The sequence below is a fragment of the Gastrolobium bilobum genome, unplaced genomic scaffold, assembly GCF_033153095.1.
Source record: "Gastrolobium bilobum isolate Gb01-03AN ecotype WA unplaced genomic scaffold, APGP_CSIRO_Gbil_v1 utg113858, whole genome shotgun sequence".
NCBI lineage: Eukaryota > Viridiplantae > Streptophyta > Magnoliopsida > Fabales > Fabaceae > Gastrolobium > Gastrolobium bilobum.
The window spans coordinates 1-20,237 of NW_026896545.1; the positions used below are offsets into that span (position 1 = coordinate 1).

At 34.4% G+C, this 20,237-nt stretch overlaps 1 protein-coding gene across 1 annotated transcript; it reads right to left on the minus strand.

Annotated features, from left to right (window-relative positions):
* Positions 1-9,036: 9,036 nt before the first annotated feature.
* Positions 9,037-9,786, minus strand: LOC133300403 (uncharacterized). Its single transcript, XM_061499934.1, has one exon. It carries the CDS (start codon positions 9,784-9,786, stop codon positions 9,037-9,039), a length of 750 nt encoding a protein of 249 aa, XP_061355918.1.
* Between the last annotated feature and the right edge of the window lie 10,451 nt (positions 9,787-20,237).

The window sequence follows — 20,237 nt, forward strand, 5'->3', positions numbered from 1 at the left end:
AAAATTAAAGCAAAAGGTTGAATTGCAAAATTGCTAGAGTAATTTTCATAACTTCAAATTATAATACAAGTGAACCTAAAACAATAGAGAACACTTCTAGATTGATCCAATATGGTCAAACCATAGTATCTCTGAAAAGATTGCACACAATTAGCTTATATAAAAAACAGTGTCTGATTTGAGAGTCTAAAGAAAAAAAGCTTATGTCAATAAGATGATAAGTAACTACTAGATGTGGCAGATTGCCAGGTAGAATTGCCATCATTATCATGAAAACTAAGATGGGCAGAGTTCACATTATATAAGAAATAAATAAAGAATACTAATAAGAAGCTTATATCAAAATATACATTTGAGAAAAGCCATCAGAAGAAACTCTAACCTGAGACACAGAGATTGGCCAGCCCTGTGTAAAGAAAGACACAAACGAAAGAAACGAATCAGTAAACAAGTAGTTAAGTACTGACATAAAATGAATTCCAAACATACATGTATCAAAATTGACCTGTACCAAGACAAATAATGGCTACAGCGTAAAGTTTCATTCATCAATCTCTTTAGGCACAAATTTGCTATACCAGGGACATACAATTAATGCATAAGATAATTTAAGCCAATGTCCCAAGAGAAGAAATGGGGACATTCCTGAAAAGTAATTCATTAATAGTTATAACTAATTCTTACTTTAATAAATGAACCTTCTATTCTATAAGATAAACATGAAGAAATTACTACAAATGTTATCACAGACAGTCAGTCAATAAAATAATTTTCACCAGTTGCAATTTTAACACCAGAATACAAAAAATTGCATTGCAGTAGCAAGATTGAATAGAGCAAGTAAGTATGCTAGGTTAATTCTTGTAGACCATACATGTTCATAAAAAATAAGCTTTCCATGTCTACTCTATCTTAAGACATAATACAACAAACAAACAAACAGTTACAATCTAGTGTAACAAACTTGTTCAATCACTGTACAAAGAGGGAATCATTAATTTGCTTTTATTTTATTATTTATTTTATTTTCACATAATTCTTAATATAATTATTAGATAGATCCAAGATAAGAGTATTGAAAAAAAAAGGAAGAATTACCAGGAGCGACTTGGAAGAGGGACAAAGGAGGAGGACAATCACAGAGGCATGGAGGACAAGAATTGGAATTGGAATTGCCAAGAGTAATGCGGTTCTTGAATCTCCAATAGAGAGCAGGCCCACACGCACCCAAAGCTGAGACTACTGCAAACAACACCAAACATAGTCTCAAACAACCTCCTCCTGAATCATATCTCCCTCGTGACATCTCTCTCTCACCCCTCTCTGAGATCTATCTAATTCATCAATTCTATTGTGTGTTGTGTACTGAGAATGAGATTATTGTAGCCAACTTTTGTTTTATATATATATTTGGGTATTTGAAGAAGTCAGAAATTATAGTGGGTATGTGCGTGTCTTCCCACATATTGTGCTTCCAACTTTATCTTTTTTATATTTTTTTATTATACCCCATGTAATAAGCAGCCACTTGATAGATAAATTAAATCACCGCCTTTCTTCCAGCTCTTAAAATCGGAATCATAATTGCAGCTTGCAAGCAACAATTCCACTATTTGGCACTATTATCCAGTCAAAGGAAAAAATTGAGATGCAAATAATTTTCAGTGTCCCAGTGCATGGAACCAAAAATACAAGTTCTGAAGTTCAATAAAATACCAATATCCAACATTACTACTCCTCATGCACTTTTCTTTCCACATCCACCTTCCCCAATCAACGAATCAAACGTATAAAAACCAGATCTACCGAAACATCACACCCACACAAAGTAGTAGCAAATACAAAATTGTTTATGATGCCATCACCGACAAGATGATGAAACAAAGGGGAAAAAATATCAACTCCACGTTCAAAGATTTAAGCGAACCAAAAAGGCAAATCAGGAATCCACATCGAAAAATGAAGAATGGTTAACGAACCTGCTAGTATAAGCTGTAGAGAAGAAGAGCAGAAGACTTGGGCATGAGAGCTTTGGTTGGAGAGGTGGATCCGTCAAACCACGTCCAATTTTAAAGTCACATTGTGGTTGGAACAAAGAAAAAATTCCTAAAATACAAATTTCAAAGAAATATGTTAGTTCCTTGTAAGAGATAAAAATGTGAAGTGACGAAGAAGAAAATGAAAGCGTGAAGAAGAAAATACGTTAGTGTGGATTATCTTTGCCTTGCAATGAAAATACCTTAGTGTTGTTAGTTTCCTGTAAGAAATAGTTTAAAGATAGAATAAGAAGAAGACGAAGGCGTTAGTGTTGGAGTTTGATGAAAAAACAATTGTAGCGGTCATAAAAATTATTCAAAAATTTATATTAAATCTGGGGGTCAAAACCTCCCACTTAATATAAATTAACAAAAAAAAAAAATTTGCAAACTGGCGTTCAAAAAAAACGCCACAATTGATATATTTTCTGGGGGTTTTATTGACCTCCAGTAAATAACCTCCACAAATCACCTCATTTTTTGTAGTGTAAGCATGTGCGGTCATCTTTCAAATTAAAAAATATTGTAAGCACCTCTAAACCCCTTGAATTAATTCATATGGATTTATGTGGCCCAATGAACGTGAAGAGTAGATCCGGAAAAAGTTATGTGTTTGTGATTGTTGATGATTTCTCTAGATTTACATGGACCATATTTCTTGCATCAAAAGATGAGACCTTTGCTGAATTTGTTATGTTGATTAAGAGAATACAAAATCAATGCGGTTATAAATTGATTGCAATTAGGTCAGATCATGGAAAAGAATTTGAAAATTCACATTTCACTAATTTTTGTATGGAACATGGTGTAGAACACAATTTTTCAGCACCTAGAACACCACAACAAAATGGTGTGGTTGAGAGAAAAAATAGAACTTTGGAAGACATGACTAGAACCATGCTTATTGATAGTGGTCTTCCTAAGAATTTTTGGGCAGAGGCTTTAAATACTGCTTGTTATATCATAAATAGAGCTATGATTAGACCAATTCTTAAGAAAACACCTTATGAATTGTTTAAAGGGAGAAAGCCCTCGATTGAGCATCTAAGAACCTTTGGTTGCAAATGTTTTGTACATAATAATGGAAAGGATAACCTAAGAAAATTTGACGCTAGAAGTGATGAGGCAGTATTTTTGGGCTATTCATCTAGGAGTAAGGCTTATAGGGTGTATAATAAAAGGACCATGTGTGTAGAAGAGAGTGTGCACATAATTTTTGATGAATCTGACAATGTTGACAAGATTGTGCAGGGAATGGATAATTTTGAGTTAGGTATGATAAGATCCTCACATTATTTGAAGGATAAATGGAGTGAGCAAGAGATAGATGATGAAGAAATACAACCAAAAGGGAGAGCAACAAGAACTGGACATGTTGAAACAAGACCTATAAGTCAAAATATAGGTGAACCAAGTGCAGAAAAAGAACCTGCAGTACCTATTCAAATCAGAATTGATCCTTCATCACCTATATCGGTTAATTCATTCACTGAAATAGGATCTATAGAACCAACTCTAAGTGAATCAACAGCTGTACTTGCTCCTCAAGATCTTCAAGAAGAAGTTTCACCAACTACCACAACTGGAGACACTCAATTTAGGAGATGGAAACATCAAAGTTCACACCCCATTGACCTGATAATGAGTAACTTAGAAAAGGGAGTGCAAACCAGATCTCAAATGAAGAATTTTTGTGCTTTTCATGCATATTTATCTTTAATTGAACCCTCTAACTATCTTGATGCTCTTAATGATCCAGATTGGGTTTTAGCTATGCAAGATGAATTACTTCAATTTGAGAGGAACAAGGTTTGGCATTTAGTACCTAGACCCGAGGATAGAACCATCATTGGACTTAAGTGGGTATTTAGAAACAAATTTGATGAACATGGTTCTATAACTAGGAACAAAGCAAGACTTGTAGCCAAGGGTTACAATCAACAAGAGGGAATTGACTATGGTGAAACCTTTGCACCAGTTGCAAGGATGGAAGCAATAAGAATCTTAATTGCATTTGCTGCATTCATGGGTTTTAAATTGCACCAAATGGATGTCAAGACTGCATTTTTGAATGGTATTCTTCAAGAAGAAGTCTTTGTAGAACAACCACCTGGTTTTGAGGATCCTATCCTTAAAGATTATGTCTATAAACTCGATAGGGCTCTTTATGGTTTGAAACAGGCTCCTAGAGCTTGGTATGAAAGACTTTCTACATTTCTTCTTGAAAATAGTTTCACACGTGGGAAAGTTGATAGGACTTTGTTTTTTAAAACTAAAGGAAAAGATCTTTTGGTTGTACAAATATATGTTGATGACATAATTTTTGGTGCAACTAATGACCTTTTGTGTGATGAATTTGCAGGTTTGATGAAACAAGAATTTGAGATGAGTTTAATAGGTGAATTAACATTTTTTCTAGGTCTGCAGATTTCCCAAACAGAAAAAGGAACCTTGATTCATCAACAAAAATATCTCAAAGAACTCTTGAAGAAGTACGGAATGGTGGACTCTAAACCTCATTACACTCCAATGGCCACTGGTAATAGAGTGACTGACGACAAAGATGGTAAGGATGTGGATGAGAAAATGTATAGAGGTATGATAGGATCCCTTTTGTATCTAACTGCAAGTAGGCCTGACATTGTCTTTAGTGTAGGATTGTGTGCAAGATTTCAATCCAATCCTAAAGAATCTCATTTGAAATCTGTCAAAAGGATCTTAAGATATCTAAAAGGAACTGATAAATTAAGTTTATGGTATCCAAGGGGTGCTAATTTTGATCTTGTAGCATATAGTGATGCGGATTTTGCAGGGGATCTTGTCCATAGGAAAAGCACTTCAGGTATGGCTCAATTCCTTGGTCCTTGCTTGGTGACTTGGGGTTCTAAAAAACAAAATTCTGTTGCCTTGTCTACTACAGAAGCTGAGTATGTTTCAGCTGCTCTTTGTTGCACTCAATTATTATGGATCAAGCAACAATTGGTTGATTTTGGTATTAATGTTGGTTGTATGCCCATTTATTGTGATAATTCTAGTGCCATAAGTATCTCCAAAGATCCTATCCTGCATTCTAGAACCAAACACATTCACATAAGGCATCATTTTTTAAGGGATTGTGTTGAAAAAGGATTAATTCAGATGAATTTTTGTTCCACTGAAAATCAACTTGCTGATATTTTTACTAAACCATTGAGTAGGGATAGATTTGAAAAGTTGAGATTGGAACTAGGATTGATTAGCTATGCATAAGTTCATATCTTGCAACCCCGATGATTGGCTAGAAAAGGATAAATTTCATATTGTTGGTTTACCTTGAATGCCTGAACATTGACTTCAATGGTCCTTTAGATTTTTTACTAAATATTTGTGCACTGAGATCAGTACATATTCATATCTCTTCTCAACCCTATATATCTTTTTTATCACAACTGATCATTATGTTCATTGTGGTTCCTTATCCATATTGTTGTTTCTGTCTGTATCAGATGCTTATAATTCTTATTCATGGTATCTTGCAGCCACCCTAGTTGGCTAAATGGAGATTCATTGGAGTATAACTCAATTTATTTGGTTAGTCATGTGTATCATGTGAGTATATGAGAAGAGAGAAACACCTCTATGAGAGAATGGAGTAATCTAGAACTTGTGTAATTGATGCTTACATCTTATGGTTGAGAAATTTCTCGTTTGAATTGAAACTCAGAGACTGAGCCTTACTCTTTTGAACATCTCTAGCCATTCTTTAACCCCTTCCCCCCCCCCCCCCCCAAAAAAAATAAAATAAAATTTCTACCATATTTTTTCCCTGTTATCTCATTTCCTCCGGTACTTGTCCCACTGATGAACCATTCTCTAACTCTCAAAGGGTACTGCATTGGTGGAAAATGTTCTATTTGAAGTCATGTACAGGGTACTGCAAAGCTGTACACTCAAAAAAAAAAAGAAAAGAAAAAAAGAAGCGGGAGCAAATTAAAAAAAAAACAAGGGGAACACCTAGAAAGGAAGGTATTAATTGCTCATAGATTTAATGATCAATTCAAATATGTGAGCTTTTGGCAGCTTGAAAGGTTTCTACGGATAAGTCAATATGAAGAATACAATGACAAAGCCCCATTGATGAAAGGAAGTCATCACCAAAGGATCTTAACAGTTATAGTTTTGCCTAGTTTTGACTTGTAGTGTGTACCCTTTGGCTAACCCACTCCAATTGCCTCCATACTTTTCACACCTTGTCTTCCTTTACCAACAAAAATAAAAAATCCTACCTTTAACCGCTATGGTTTTCAATTCTGCTTGGAATTTCTACATCTTAAGATATTGATAAGTGGTCATGATATACAAGCCTATGGAGAAACTCTGTGTGTTAACTGTAAAACACTTGAGAGAGCACTTTTCAGTGAAAAGAAGCATGATTTGCCAAATTATTGTTTTATGCTGCTATGAACTTTCTATTTAGCCTACTCATATATCTCTCCATTGATACTTTAATAGTGTCTTGACTTCACTTGGTCTCTTGATAGTGTTTCAAAATTTGAATTTTTTTTTGCTATTTTCCTCTCAATTAAGCAATTTTCTTTTCTACACTTACTATTTCACAGCCTCATTATATTCATACCTATTCTTTCTATTCTTTTGATGATGCCAAGAGGGGGAAAATAATATGATGCCTATGCCTATGCCTATGCCTAAGTAGATTAAATGAGGTTGCTGCATTAGTTTGCTAATTTATTTTGCACATTAGTTGCTGAATAATACTAGTACTGCACAATTAGTATTATCCATATACACTAGCTGATTTCATGCCAAATTGGTTCTGTTTTATAAATTATTTTTAGCATGACAGAAAATTCTTTTTGCACTGAAAATGGTTCATATGTTAGCACTCCATTTGCAGTTCCCATTACCATCACTAGCTACTCCATATTTTGTCACTTTATCCTTATAACATCAATTGCTTGTCATCATCAAAAAGGGGGAATTTGTTGGCTATTGCATTGGGTTGTTCTGATGCTAACAAACAATTGAAACCATAATGATTAATGTTTGCTATTTTTACGTGTGCAGCAGCAACGATTGGGAAGGACCAAGTCAAACACTTGAAGGTTGAAAGAATGAGGATAAAGAATCAAGACAGTTGAAAGATAACAATCTATTGTTGAGATGAAAGGATTGGATTTTGAATTCTAAAAGATAATATTTGAAGAAAGGGAATATTAAGATAAGGTTGCAGCTTTGACAACAAGATTTTAAATATCAAGATATGCTCCCAGATTTTATGGCTGATGATATGAAGAGAGAGAAAAAAATAGGCAACTAAAAGTGGGATATTTCAAATTGATGGAAGAAGATAAGAATGGGTCAAACAAAAGTTATCTATATATACAAGACCTCTGCTGATCAAAAGAGACACTTCTCTCGGGGGCTTTTATAGAGGATTGCACTTAGTTTAAAAAATTTTTTAAAGTGTCATCTTTTATTCTTTTGAGAAGTATTAGTAAAGTTTTTTTGTGTGTGTTATTCTAGCTATTGTTAGAGTTAACAATAGGGGAGCAATTGTCTTGGCACAATTGGGGAACTTAGACCTAAGGGGTTAGGTTGAAATAGCAATCTCTATTGTGATATTGGGGTTTAGATATCAAGAGTAAATTGGGGTTAATTTGTACTTGAAATTATTGAGATCGTGGTTGTTTTACTCCTGTGAGTTCAGGAGGTTTTTCACGTTAATTTTCTGTGCCTTTTATTTTTAAATTTAATTTTGGTAAAGAAAATTAAAAATATATTTTCACGTAATTGTTAAAATCTTCTATCACTCAATTCAACCCCCCTTCTTGAGTGTCACAGGGACTAACAGAAACCACTAATACGCGTTTCAAGTAAGGCCAATACCTTCATATCATACTTCCTAACAACATCTCTAATGAGGCAAGTCAACCCCTTTTTATTTGCCCCTCGGCAATTCCAAGAACAAATTGACATAAAAACTAATAAACGTTAAGGGGTAAGGCATAAAGCCTCAATATTAGATACCAAGATGGGAGCGAGCACCTCCCAATATGTCCAAGCTTTTATCGAGATCTGACTTTTTTTTATCCTCACTGGTGTACATCATGATCTGAAGCATCTCTTCCTCCCTTTTTTTCCTACTTTGATGATATTTTTGTTCCATTGCGTCGTCTGCCTGGCTGCTTTTCTCTTTTGTTGTTGCCTCCTTAACCTTGATTTTCCCATGCATAGACTGTTTACCAGACGTTGCATGCTTGTTTCCTAGTGGTCTCTCTGCTGAGGTATTCTTTTTCCTCCCTTGTGGGGCCCCCTGGGAAGGGATGGGTGGTTTAGATGAGCTTGGGCCCACCTGCCCACTGACGTCTTTCTCCTTACTTGCACCCCCTTTCTTCATACTCTTTCCCTCTGAAAAGGTCTTTTTAAGGGCTGATTCCTTTTCCCTTTTTGTTAACACCAAAGAAGGTTCTGTCGTGTCTGTCTGTAGGTCCGAGGCTGTCTCTTTTGGGCTCATTGTTTCCACCAATTTAATGTCCTCCTGTCTTTGGTCTATCTCTCTGTGTTCTGACGAGCTAGGTTTGTTCGCAGGTTTTGCTGGTGTTCCCGAGTTACGTTGACTCAGGTTGTTCGAAGACTTCTCCTGGTTTCCTGCATCTCCAAGGTGCTTCATCGGATGTTTTCCTTCCTCACCGATCAGGTTTACCGGCGAAGGTCTCATCCTCCGACCTTTCTTCAGTTTCTGAACCACCATCCACTCTCCAAATGCCTCTGTGTCTCCCTCTTGCTTGTTCTCTTCTGTATTTAGGTTTTTCATTCGCTCCACTCCGTTCATGGGGGATGTGAAGTTCATTGCTGCCGTGACCTGTTTCGCAGTGCCACCATGCCTGCATGTTTCCTTCCGATGGCCATATTGGCCATAAGCGAAGCAAATTCTATGCAAGCCTTCGTAACCTGCGTGATAGGTCTTCCCTGTGAAAAAAAATTGTGATATGAGACTCTTTTATAAATCCACCTCAACATATATCCAGGCGAATTTAGCCCTCTTTGTCACTTCTCCTTCCACCCCCTCCATCTTCTTTAGAGAGTTCCTATCTATCTTCAAGGTCCTGCCAAATAATCCTCCTATTTTCCACAGGCGTGAGGATGAGTATAGTTCCATAGGGAGTCCCGGTATCCTCACCCACACTGCCAACTTCTTGAAAGATTCATCGTAAGGGTCAAATAGTGGCCTCCATCTTTGGACTACAACGTAGTGGTCCGCTACAATCCAAGGTCCATCATGGAGGACATGCTGATAATCTTGTTCATCCATGAAGCGAATTAACAGAAAGTCATTGTCCAAATCAATAAGCTCGTAGTTGCTCCTCAACACCCACATATGTTTCAGCCTTGTCATCAGGAACCTAGTGTTCAGACGTTTCCCCATCAGTTTGATGATCAGTGACTTTCTCCATTTTTGACAGTCTTGCTTAAGTTTCTCTTTGGTGACCTTGTATGTAGGGCACATATGATCCTCTGAATCTATCTCCAGAAGAGCACCCCACTGGCTTTCTTCCTCTTCTTCCATTCTCCTCAACTCTCTTTGCTCAGCCTGGTCACTGTCTGACCCCCCATCCCCGTTTAATACAAGTAATTTGTCCTTGTAGTAAACAAGTTTTCTTCCCTGTGTTGAAACAATTTCAGACCCTGCATTTACCAAACTTGTTTCACTTCCTTGCTTGCCTTCCTTTTCCAGTACCTCTATACCCATTTCCTCAACCTCCTTGTCCCCCCCATGTTAACCCTCCCTGCTCTCGGTGTTTCACTCGTGGATGAGAACTTCAGGTGCATTCTCACATTCTCTCAGATCACACACCTTTTCCTTTTTCATTACCTTTCTTTCTTATCTATGTTTTCTTCTATTAACTCCTTTTTTTATTATTATTACTTACTTTAATTTTGTTTATTTTGTAGTTATCCTTTTATTTTGCTAGCGATGGTTTGTAACCGCCTCCAAATGTATCATTTCACGTCGGTTGAAACTGACCCAGAATATACAATTTCATGTCGGTTAATCAAACCGACATGACAGCTAACATGATTTGAACACAATACACCTTCGACGAATTAAATGACAACAACCACTATGTCATTGAATTCCTTGTGCTATTTTATTATTATTATTAACATATATATATATATATATATATATATATATATATATATATATATATATATATATATATATATATATATATATATATATATATATAGGGGGATAAGATCATTTGACACCGTTGTCAAACTTTGAAATTTAACACCAAATTATAACAATAATATTATAACAGTTGATTTCCACCAATGAACGGTTATCATTTATTAAGAATTAATAGTTAATTAATGAATTTGATTCATAATAAATGATAACCGTTGATTGGCGAAAATCAACGGTTAGGACTTAGTGTCTAATTTTAAAATTTGACACCGATGTCAAAGGATCCTGCCCCATATATATATATATATTTATATATATATATATATATATATATATTTATATATATATAGATATATATATATATATATATTACATACTTTTACATGTTATTTAAATGAAGCTTTTCAACTAGTGACACTTCCAATTGGACCAGTGAACCAGTTATGTACTACCCGAGTCAATGATAAGTCGCATTTTCATAACATTGGTTCAACCATATAATTTTGTTAAGTATCTCTTCTTCTAAAATCTCCTTGATATAATTTAGACTTAAAGCACCGAAATTGAATGATAGTTACATAATTTATATACATACCCTAATATGGAGGCCGGTACAGTTGGAATAATGAAAAGTTAAATTAATAGAGTATAATTTGGAGATGAAACTGAAGATTTAACATAGTAATTTTGATTTAAAAATCAATCAAATTTATTTCGTACCATTTGCTCAATGAGAAAATGGGTTAGGTGCTACAAGATCAAACATGTAGGACTTAGAGGCAGCGATGTGATTGTAAGGAGCAGTAGTTGATCATGGATTTCAATTTTGAGAGTTTGTTCATGTCATTGCACGTATACAAGACATACTAATTGACAATTATTCGCTTAATAGGGAGATTATAATAGAAGTGGACATATTGAATGATAACTACACACGTATAATGGCAAGAAGGAGGCTGGGAGAGTTAGAACACAATAACAAGTCTAACACAAAATTCACATTAAAATTTAATAAATATGTGGAAATATGACATTTCCAACCCGAAAGATGAAATTTAAGACAAATTTATGATTAGACATGAGAGATATAAATGATTATGAAATATTTGTGTACTTGATATATATAAAAATAAAAATAGTGAATTGTTTTATTTTAATGAATAAATGTTTTAATGAATAAAATATTTAATTTAGTAAATTAAAAATGGTAGAAAAAATATATTAAATATAAATTTCGACATTTTCAAAATATAAATTTTATTTTTGAATATAATATTTTTGAATTACATATCTTTCGATTCATATGATTTTTATTGAATATAATATTTTTGATGAATAAATATGTGTTGTAGGTGAGGGTGTGTGTGAATTTAATCTTTTAATGTATAATGTAAATAAGAAAGTTATAATTAAAAATGAAAACAAATAAATGATAACTAATATTATAAAAAATATTTTATAATTAAAATATTAAAAATGATGAATAATGCTATAAATAAATTTTTTGATAAATAATATTAGTGATTTAAAAATTTATAATTAATATTATATTAAAAATTTATAACTAATATTATAATTAAAAATATGTAGAAAATTTACAAACGTGATAGAAATTATAATTAAGGTCCAAGATTAAAAAATTATATTTAATATTTATATATAAAGGAAATTGTAATGAAAACAATAAATAAAAGAAATAATAATTAATATTATAAATAATGAATATTTAGATTAATTGTCGGGAAACCAATAACCTGTTGGTGAGTGATCACTGAAGCATTATGTTAGATTCGAGAAATTGAAATTCATTAGGAGAAGAGCAAAGTGAGAGACGCAATTTCAAAATAAACTCTTTTATGTGTAGCATTGATGAGAACAAGCACCAGAGATCATGTAAATCTTTTATGTGTTTGACTTAATTGGCGTTTCAATATTTAAATTAAAAAGAATATAATTTTTAGTATACTTCATAAATAAAATGTATCTTAATGAATTATGTAAATAAAATAAAGGAAAAAGTGTGTCATTTTAAGTGAGAGAAAGAAATAGGTCATGAGAAAGAGAGAATGAACAAAATAAAATAAAATAAAGGTATGGGACCCATCTTTTTGTGAAAATGAAATGAGCACAACTTGTGTCAATTAAAATGACAAATATTTATGTACAAAAAAAAGGACAAATATTTTTTTCATAAAATAAATTATGGTTAATATTTTAAATAAATGAATTACTGTAAGAATCCTATTTTATTTTTAATTTTAATAATCCCTCCCAAATATTTGAAGATGACACGTTTTAGCAAAGCATAAATGTAAGTCTATTGACCTAACTTAATTGTAAGGTTGTTATTTGAATTAGTTTTCAAATTTAATATCAACGTGGGAAGTTAATGTGGTTCTAATTGAGGTGGATGTGAGCAATATAGATATTGAAGATCGGTGTTCTTGTAAAATCGTGGAGTTGAAGGTGAAATTATATGTCCTTGTCCATTATGTGGGTTTAGAGACGTTGTGTATGATCACCTAATTTGCAAACAATTCCCAATATGTTACACTTTTTGGTTCAACCATGGGGAGACAAACACAGGAGAAGTCAATAATGTTGCTGCTGCATTTATTGCCAATGACAGCCAAGACAATATGGTTGATGAAGATCCAGTGCGAAACATGATCAATAATGCATTTGGAGTTGATTTACACCACCTGAATGAGCATAACCTCGAATCTAATGAAGATATTGCCCAAGGAAGACAAACGAAAACAAATGAAGCTAAAGAATTTTTTGAATTTGCTAAAGATGGAGAGCAACCATTATATTAAGGGTGTACGAAATATTCAAAGCTTTCTTTTATGGTAAAGTTATATCACATTAAATGCCTATGTGGGATGACAAACAAGGCTATGAAAATGGTATTGGAGCTATTACAAGATGCATTTGATAATGCAAAAATTCCAAAATCATTCTATGAGGAAAAGAAAACTATCACCAAGTTGGGTTTGGATTATCAAAAGATTGATGCATGCCCAAACAATTGTATGTTGTATTGGGGTGTCAATGATGAAAATGAGCAAGCATGCAAAGTTTGTCACATGTCTAGATGGAAGACAAATAATAAGGGTGGTGATTTAAGATCCAATGAAAACTGCAATAAGAATAAGGTATCAGCTAAAGTTGTTCGATACTTCCCATTGAAACCGAGATTACAAAGATTGTTTTTGTCGTCGAAGACAGCAAATGATATGACATGGCATGCTATGATAAATAACAATGATGGCATGATGAGGCATCCTCGGGATTCTGAAGCTTAGAAGAAGTTTGATTCTACAAACACCTCGTTTGCATCAGACCTACGCAATGTGCGACTTGGATTAGCTACTGATGGTTTTAATCCCCTTGGTAACATGAGTTCTAGTTATAGCATTTGACCGATTGCCTTAGTTCCTTATAATATCCCTCCATGGGTTTGCATGAAGTCTACATCTTTGATTATTTCAACAATCATCCCTGGTAACAAATGCCGGGAAATGATATTGATGTTATCTACAACCCTTGATTAAAGAGTTGGAGGAGTTATGGTATGATGGTGTAGATGCATATGATGCTGTTATGCGGGAGATGTTGAAGTTGCATACAGCCTTGTTGTGGACTATTAGTGACTTTCCTGGTCTTGGAACATTGTCTGGATGGAACACCTACACTGGACTTGCTTGTCCAACATGCAACTTTGATTGTATACCTTGTCGCCTTCCTTATAGTAAGAAATGGTGTTTTATGGGTCATCGACGCTTTCTTGATCAAAGACATCGGTTTAGATTGAACATAGCTCGTTTTAATGGACAGCAAGAGCTTCGTCATCCACCCAAAATAATTTCTGGTTCTGATGTCCTTGGTCAAGTCCAGAATGTTGATGTCACTTTTGGGCGAAGTCAAGAAGTTAGAGGAAGGGGGAAAAGGGATCGTGGCAATACACGTGTTAAACAATGGAAAAAGAAAAGCATATTTTTTTTATCTTCCTTACTGGGAGTACAACTTATTGCGTCACAATCTTGATGTGATGCACATTGAGAAGAATGTGTTTGATAATATTTTATACACCTTGTTAGGTGATAGTGCAAAGTCTAAAGATCACCTCAATGCTCGAAAAGACTTTAAAGAATGGAAGTGTAAGTCAGACTTTTGGCCAGATGAGAACGGGAAATATCTTTTAGAAATCTATACAATGAATAATAAAGGCAAGAAGTCATTCCTTAGTACTTTAAGAACATTTCAGTGCCAGATGGTTATTCAAGCAACATTTCTAGATGTATTGATGTAGACACTCTTCGAGTGAGTGGAATGTTAAAAAGCCATGATTGTCATGTATTGATGCATTAACTTCTACCACTGGCTATGAGGGTAGCATTTCCTGAACATGTGTCCAAGATTTTAATTGAATTATGCTCATTCTTTAAATAAATATGTATTACATATTGTTTTTTGCATATTGTTTACTATTTTAATACACATAATGATTTGTACTTACTGTTTTTTTTACATATTTTTTCTTTTTCATTTTTTGCATATAGTTTATTATTTTTTGCAGTACCTATTGTTTTTATAGTACACATGAGCAATTTTCGTAATTGTTTTTAAATTGGATTGTAGGAATGGCTCAGAAACCACGATACTCTATGAGGGTTCAATCCACACCATCTGATATCCCTGCATCTTCTCATATGCCTGATGCAGCTATTTTGACAGCCCAAAGTGCTCATTTAATGAATGAAGGCCAATCCAATTTAATGGCTAATCAATCACAACATTTAACTGATGAAGAAATTGATATTGTGGAACCAACAAATGAACCACATGATATGCCTAATGCAAGTTCCCAATCTGCTGTTAAGAAAAAATCTCCCAAATATTGGACAGTTGATGTCAGAGGTAATTAACTACAATCCACTTATTTATTAATCAGACCGTATTTTTTTATTCTAACATTTATCGTGACATAACTGCTTAGATGATAAAGGAGTAATAAGGGAGCGTCACCTGTGTGTTCAGGATCTGATTGTGCTTCCTGAGCGTCACCAATTGAAAAATCTGGTGGCTTGTATGGTGTATATTCAGGTTCAATTGTTGCTGATTGTCATAACTTCCCAATCATTTATGAGAAATGGCCGAAGGTTCCAAGCTTTCACAAGGATCTTGTGTGGGAAAACATTTTCAAAGTATGGTATTTTATTTATTTTTGTGATTTTATTTATAAATATATGCAATCTACTTTGTGTTGTGCTGATTCATCATATTTTCATTTTCAAGAATAAGTTTGATGTCAATGATGGAGATCATAAAAAGTGGATAATGATGGACCTTGGAAAGAAATGGAAGGACAACAGATCAAGGCTGTGGCTTATGTTTAACAATTCTGATTTGTCCTAAGAGGAGAGTATTGAGAAATGCCCAATGGGAATTCCAAGAGAATAATGGGCTCTTTTTTTGAATTACAGATTTGATGAAAAAACAATGGTAATAGCATTTTTATTTTTATAAATGTTAAATCAATTTATGTTATTTTAATAAATTGCTTAATTTGTATGTGGTTGTAAGAACCCGCACCGTTAATTAAGGAAGTTAATTAATCGATTAGGAGAAATTAGGAAATAATTCCATAATTGACCCTAATATTGATGAGGAGGCTTAAATAATTATGGGAGTAAATACCCTTTTTGGTCCTCATCAAATTTCACGATGCCCGCTTTAGTCCCTAGCAAGTAAAAATGCCCATTATAGTCCCTAAAAAATTCAAAATGTACCCATTTAGTAGAAATCGTGGTCCCTCAAAAATTCAAAAAAGACCCATATTAGTCCCTAAAAGGACTAAAATGGGTCCATTTTGAATTTCTTAGGGACCACGACGGGCCTCTTTATTTGCTAGGGACTAAAGCGGACAATGTGAAATTTTTTGAGGACCAAAAAGGGTATTTACTCTAATTATGGCAAGTGATTATTAATGAAAGTCGTTTTTCTGACGAAAAGTGCAGATACCGGTTCTGCTCCACGGTATAAATGCGTACCGATGAAAATGCTAAGCGTAGCTATTATTGTTAATACTGTGTGATTATTTTAAGTGAGTCTATAAATACGACTTTTGCACAAAACCCTAGGTTTTTTTTAAATCCAGCGGCTAAGTGTGGCTTCCCTTTGGAGTTTCTTGGAGTCTTAGCCTTCTCCTCCAAAGTTTTCATTTTTCTTTTTCTCTCCTCCATTGAAACACCACCAAACCGTTAAAGCTCTAGTCTTGTTGAAGGAGAACCCATTGTTGAAGGATTTGGGTGCTCTCTCTGAAAGTAACTGGCCTTGAAGGCCGAAGCATGTGAGAAGGAAAAACAAAAAATTTTCTTGCGGAAACACACATGCAATAAAGACTCTTGATTTAAGACAGCATGATGTTATCTTTGTTTGTGATTCTAAACCATCAAGGAGGTCAGTTTCAGGTTTGAAGGGTTCAAACCCTCTAACGTTGATCCACACCACCCACGTCAAGATGCAAGAACACTTTTTTGAAAGCCACCAATTGAACACCACGAAGAGGCTTGCTATGCGCTCAATAGGTGAAGAAGGAGGCTAGGTGAATGTGTTTAGAAGAGTGATATTTTCAGCGTAAAATATCATAAAAGTGGCGCATGGAATAAAGGAGAATTGGTTAGGTATTTTTCTGAAAAACCTAAGGAAGAACTCCACCAAAGTTAGCACTCAAGAGGATGAGAGAAAGAGCTTTTATAAATTCAAATTTTTCTCCAAAAATCTTCCTTAAAGTGGCGCACAATCAAGGGGAATAATTCAGATTTTTTTTCTCCAAAAATCTTCCTTATAGTGGCGCACAATCAAGGAAGAAAAAGGTGGAGTTGTTTTAAATCAAAATTCTAAACAACCTTCCTTTTTCATCCTCATGAGATTATGTCTTTACATAATCAAATATTCTGACTTAATGGCATCATATGGCCAGCCATATGTGCGCCCCATTCAGCCCAAGAAACTGTCCAGATACGTTGAGTAGTTGTATTCATATTTGAATCAACTCACTCAATTATTCTCTCATCAAATCAAATCAGCTTTGAGCTTATCTGGTTGACAAGATGACACTCATCACAACCCATAATGAGCGCCCAAATGATCCTTGAATAAGATCAAAGATCTCCTCTTGATACTAAGGATTTGTTCCAATCAAGATCTTATCTTACCTTTAGTTATGAAACAATTTTTCATAGCCAATTTAAATTTGAATTTAATTATTTAAATTCAAACATTCAAACATTTAAATTCAAAATTCAAATTCTAAATTTAAACTCTAAATTCAAAATTCAAAATTCAAATTCAAAATTCAAATTTAAAAATTCAAATTTCAAATTCAAAATTCAAATTTCAAATTCAAAATTCAAATTTCAAAATTCAAATATTTGATAATTAATTTAACTAATTAAATTAATTAAGAGTAAACACCCATTTTAGTCCCTATCAATATCTACGAAGTCCTTTTTAGTCTCTGACAATAAAAAAGGACCAAATTGGTCCCTGAAATTACAAAAAAAGGGCCATGTTAGTCCTTATGTCAACTCCCAAATATGTAGAGTGGCCCTTTTCTTGTACTTTCAGGGACCAATTTGGTCCTTTTTTATTGCCAGGGACTGAAAAGGACTTCGTAGATATTGCCAGGGACTAAAAAGGGTATTCACTCATTAATTAATAATGTCTTGGACCATCCAAGCCCATTAACCAAACCATGTGCCCTCTTCCTCTTAGCTTCCAAGCTTCTTCTTGGGCTAACAACCATTATTAGGCCCAATACCTTTAATGCTATATCATCTTGACAATAAGGTGTTAGTGTGTGACCCATTAGGCCCAACATAGCCACTGACATAAATGGGCATGGGCTCAACAAGCCCATAACCCATTTAATGACAACACAGAGCACTAGCAATGCTTTGTTGCCCCAAAGCTAGTTAGATTAATGACTTAATCATCCTATTACACATATTTGGTTACCGTATATATTTCCTTTCGTCTCGGTTACCTTCCCATTAAACCTAGGGTAAGGAAAAGTATCAACCCTTGCGGTTTAGGGTAAGATTTATTCGAAATAGGGGATCTTTAATTTACTGACTCTAAAGACAGATCATCTCATGATCTCTTTTACTATGCATAGATTCCCGAGACCCTGTAAATGTCATCCCGATTTCTCCTGTTTACAGATAACCTAATCTCTCACAGAGATTTGACGAATTCCTTCAGCTTATCACCCTAGCCCTGTGTTCTTTCAGGACAAGCCCAACAGTGTACCTATGAGTCTCCATGTTTCAGGCAGACAAGGTATACAGTCAAAGCGTGCCTTCTAGAACACAGTCTAGGTAATAACTTCTGGTTTAAAGAAAGACATACCCAAATATAAAGAAACTACTCTAATGATACTCTCTGTGAGATTTCCTCATAGAGTTTCTTTGTGGGCCTGTTCAGTGCGAGCTATACCCTTATAGGTCCACCCACGACTTTAGCTAAGACATCTCCATATCTGTAGCTCATGAGGTCTTTACCTTGCATCCAAATACAAGTAGAAAAGTCGTGCTAGTCTTATCCGAGATTACTGATCCCCATTCTCAGTGTCTCTAGACTAGGAACATAAAATTAGGAATAAACATCTGGTATCCTTAAATCCTCATGATCGTGATCTCATCACAGATACTTAATAGATACCTATTTTATTCCAAGGGGTTTATCTAGTTACTCATATAATATATTAACAATAATATTGAGACAAAATATGAAACAGCATAAAGAGTGCTTTTATTTATTCGCGACAATATAAAAGGTCCATATATGTCCTAATCTAATCAAAAGATTGTCTCTAGGACATCCATATACTAACACTCTCAACCTCTCAAGCTTTCATTTTTCTGTTCTCAAAAGGATCCAAGGTGAATTTAACTATCCCCTTTGTAAATCCATAAATTGGTTATACCCCTTGTTATGTGTTACTGTTACAATATCATTTTTGAAATCACTGTGCGCTATTTTTTCTTCTGTAGATCGCCATATTGTTTTGTCACTTTGTAGTATTGTTTTGTCACTTTACATGACCAGTCACATACTTGCGAGATTTTATTGATTCAATGGTTTTATTGGTTTTGTTACCCGATGTCAAGTTATACATATATATATGCTTTTATGATGATATGCTTGGATGCTGACATGTTTTACATTTATTATCATGTTATTGGATTTGAGACTCTGTTGGGCTTTGTTGCCATATTTGGTGAGCATGGGAATTGTCCATGCCACATTGATGTTAGTTATGCTTGTAGTTTTGAGTTGTATAAACTATCAGGATGGTTCGGTCTACGAGTTGTAGTTCCGTGACTAGAGACACAGTTACTTAATATATGAGGTATTTTAGTTAGTTGTTTGATTGAAAATTACATACAAGCAATGTTTTGAAAATGATTAAATAATCAACTTGGTAAATGATAATGACGTCATAATTGAAAAGAAAAAGTTTATTCCGCATTTTAATTAAGCGTAGCTTAATATGATGACATGATAACAAACCGGGTATACACGTGGTGTTATATTTTATGGTATCAGAGCACTTTCTAGATAAAAGCCTGTATGTATTGCAATGACTTAAGATTTCTGCTGTGTGTTTTGTATGTTGTGTTTCCTTTGGGGTTTACTATGATGATGCATGCGTGACCACATTGTGTGGGCCTGATCGACTCATTCTTTGTGTAACTTGTGTAGAGTCATGGTACTACCTCGGAGGGACCGAGAGACACGTGAGGGTCAACCCGACCCGGTCCCGGCTGCATTGGCTGAGATATAGGCGGCTCGACAAGCCGACCAGGAAGTTATCCGTTGTTGTATATGCGAATATTCCACCATTGATATCCATGTACTTCAAGTGCAGTTATCCGACTTTTTGACCCTTATGACCCTTAATTAATAATTAATTACCAAATTGCCCTTCATTTAAA

Excerpts from the sequence above, each read along its gene's own strand:
- LOC133300403 (XM_061499934.1), bottom strand. The coding sequence starts at position 9,786 with ATGGGTATAGAGGTACTGGAAAAGGAAGGCAAGCAAGGAAGTGAAACA.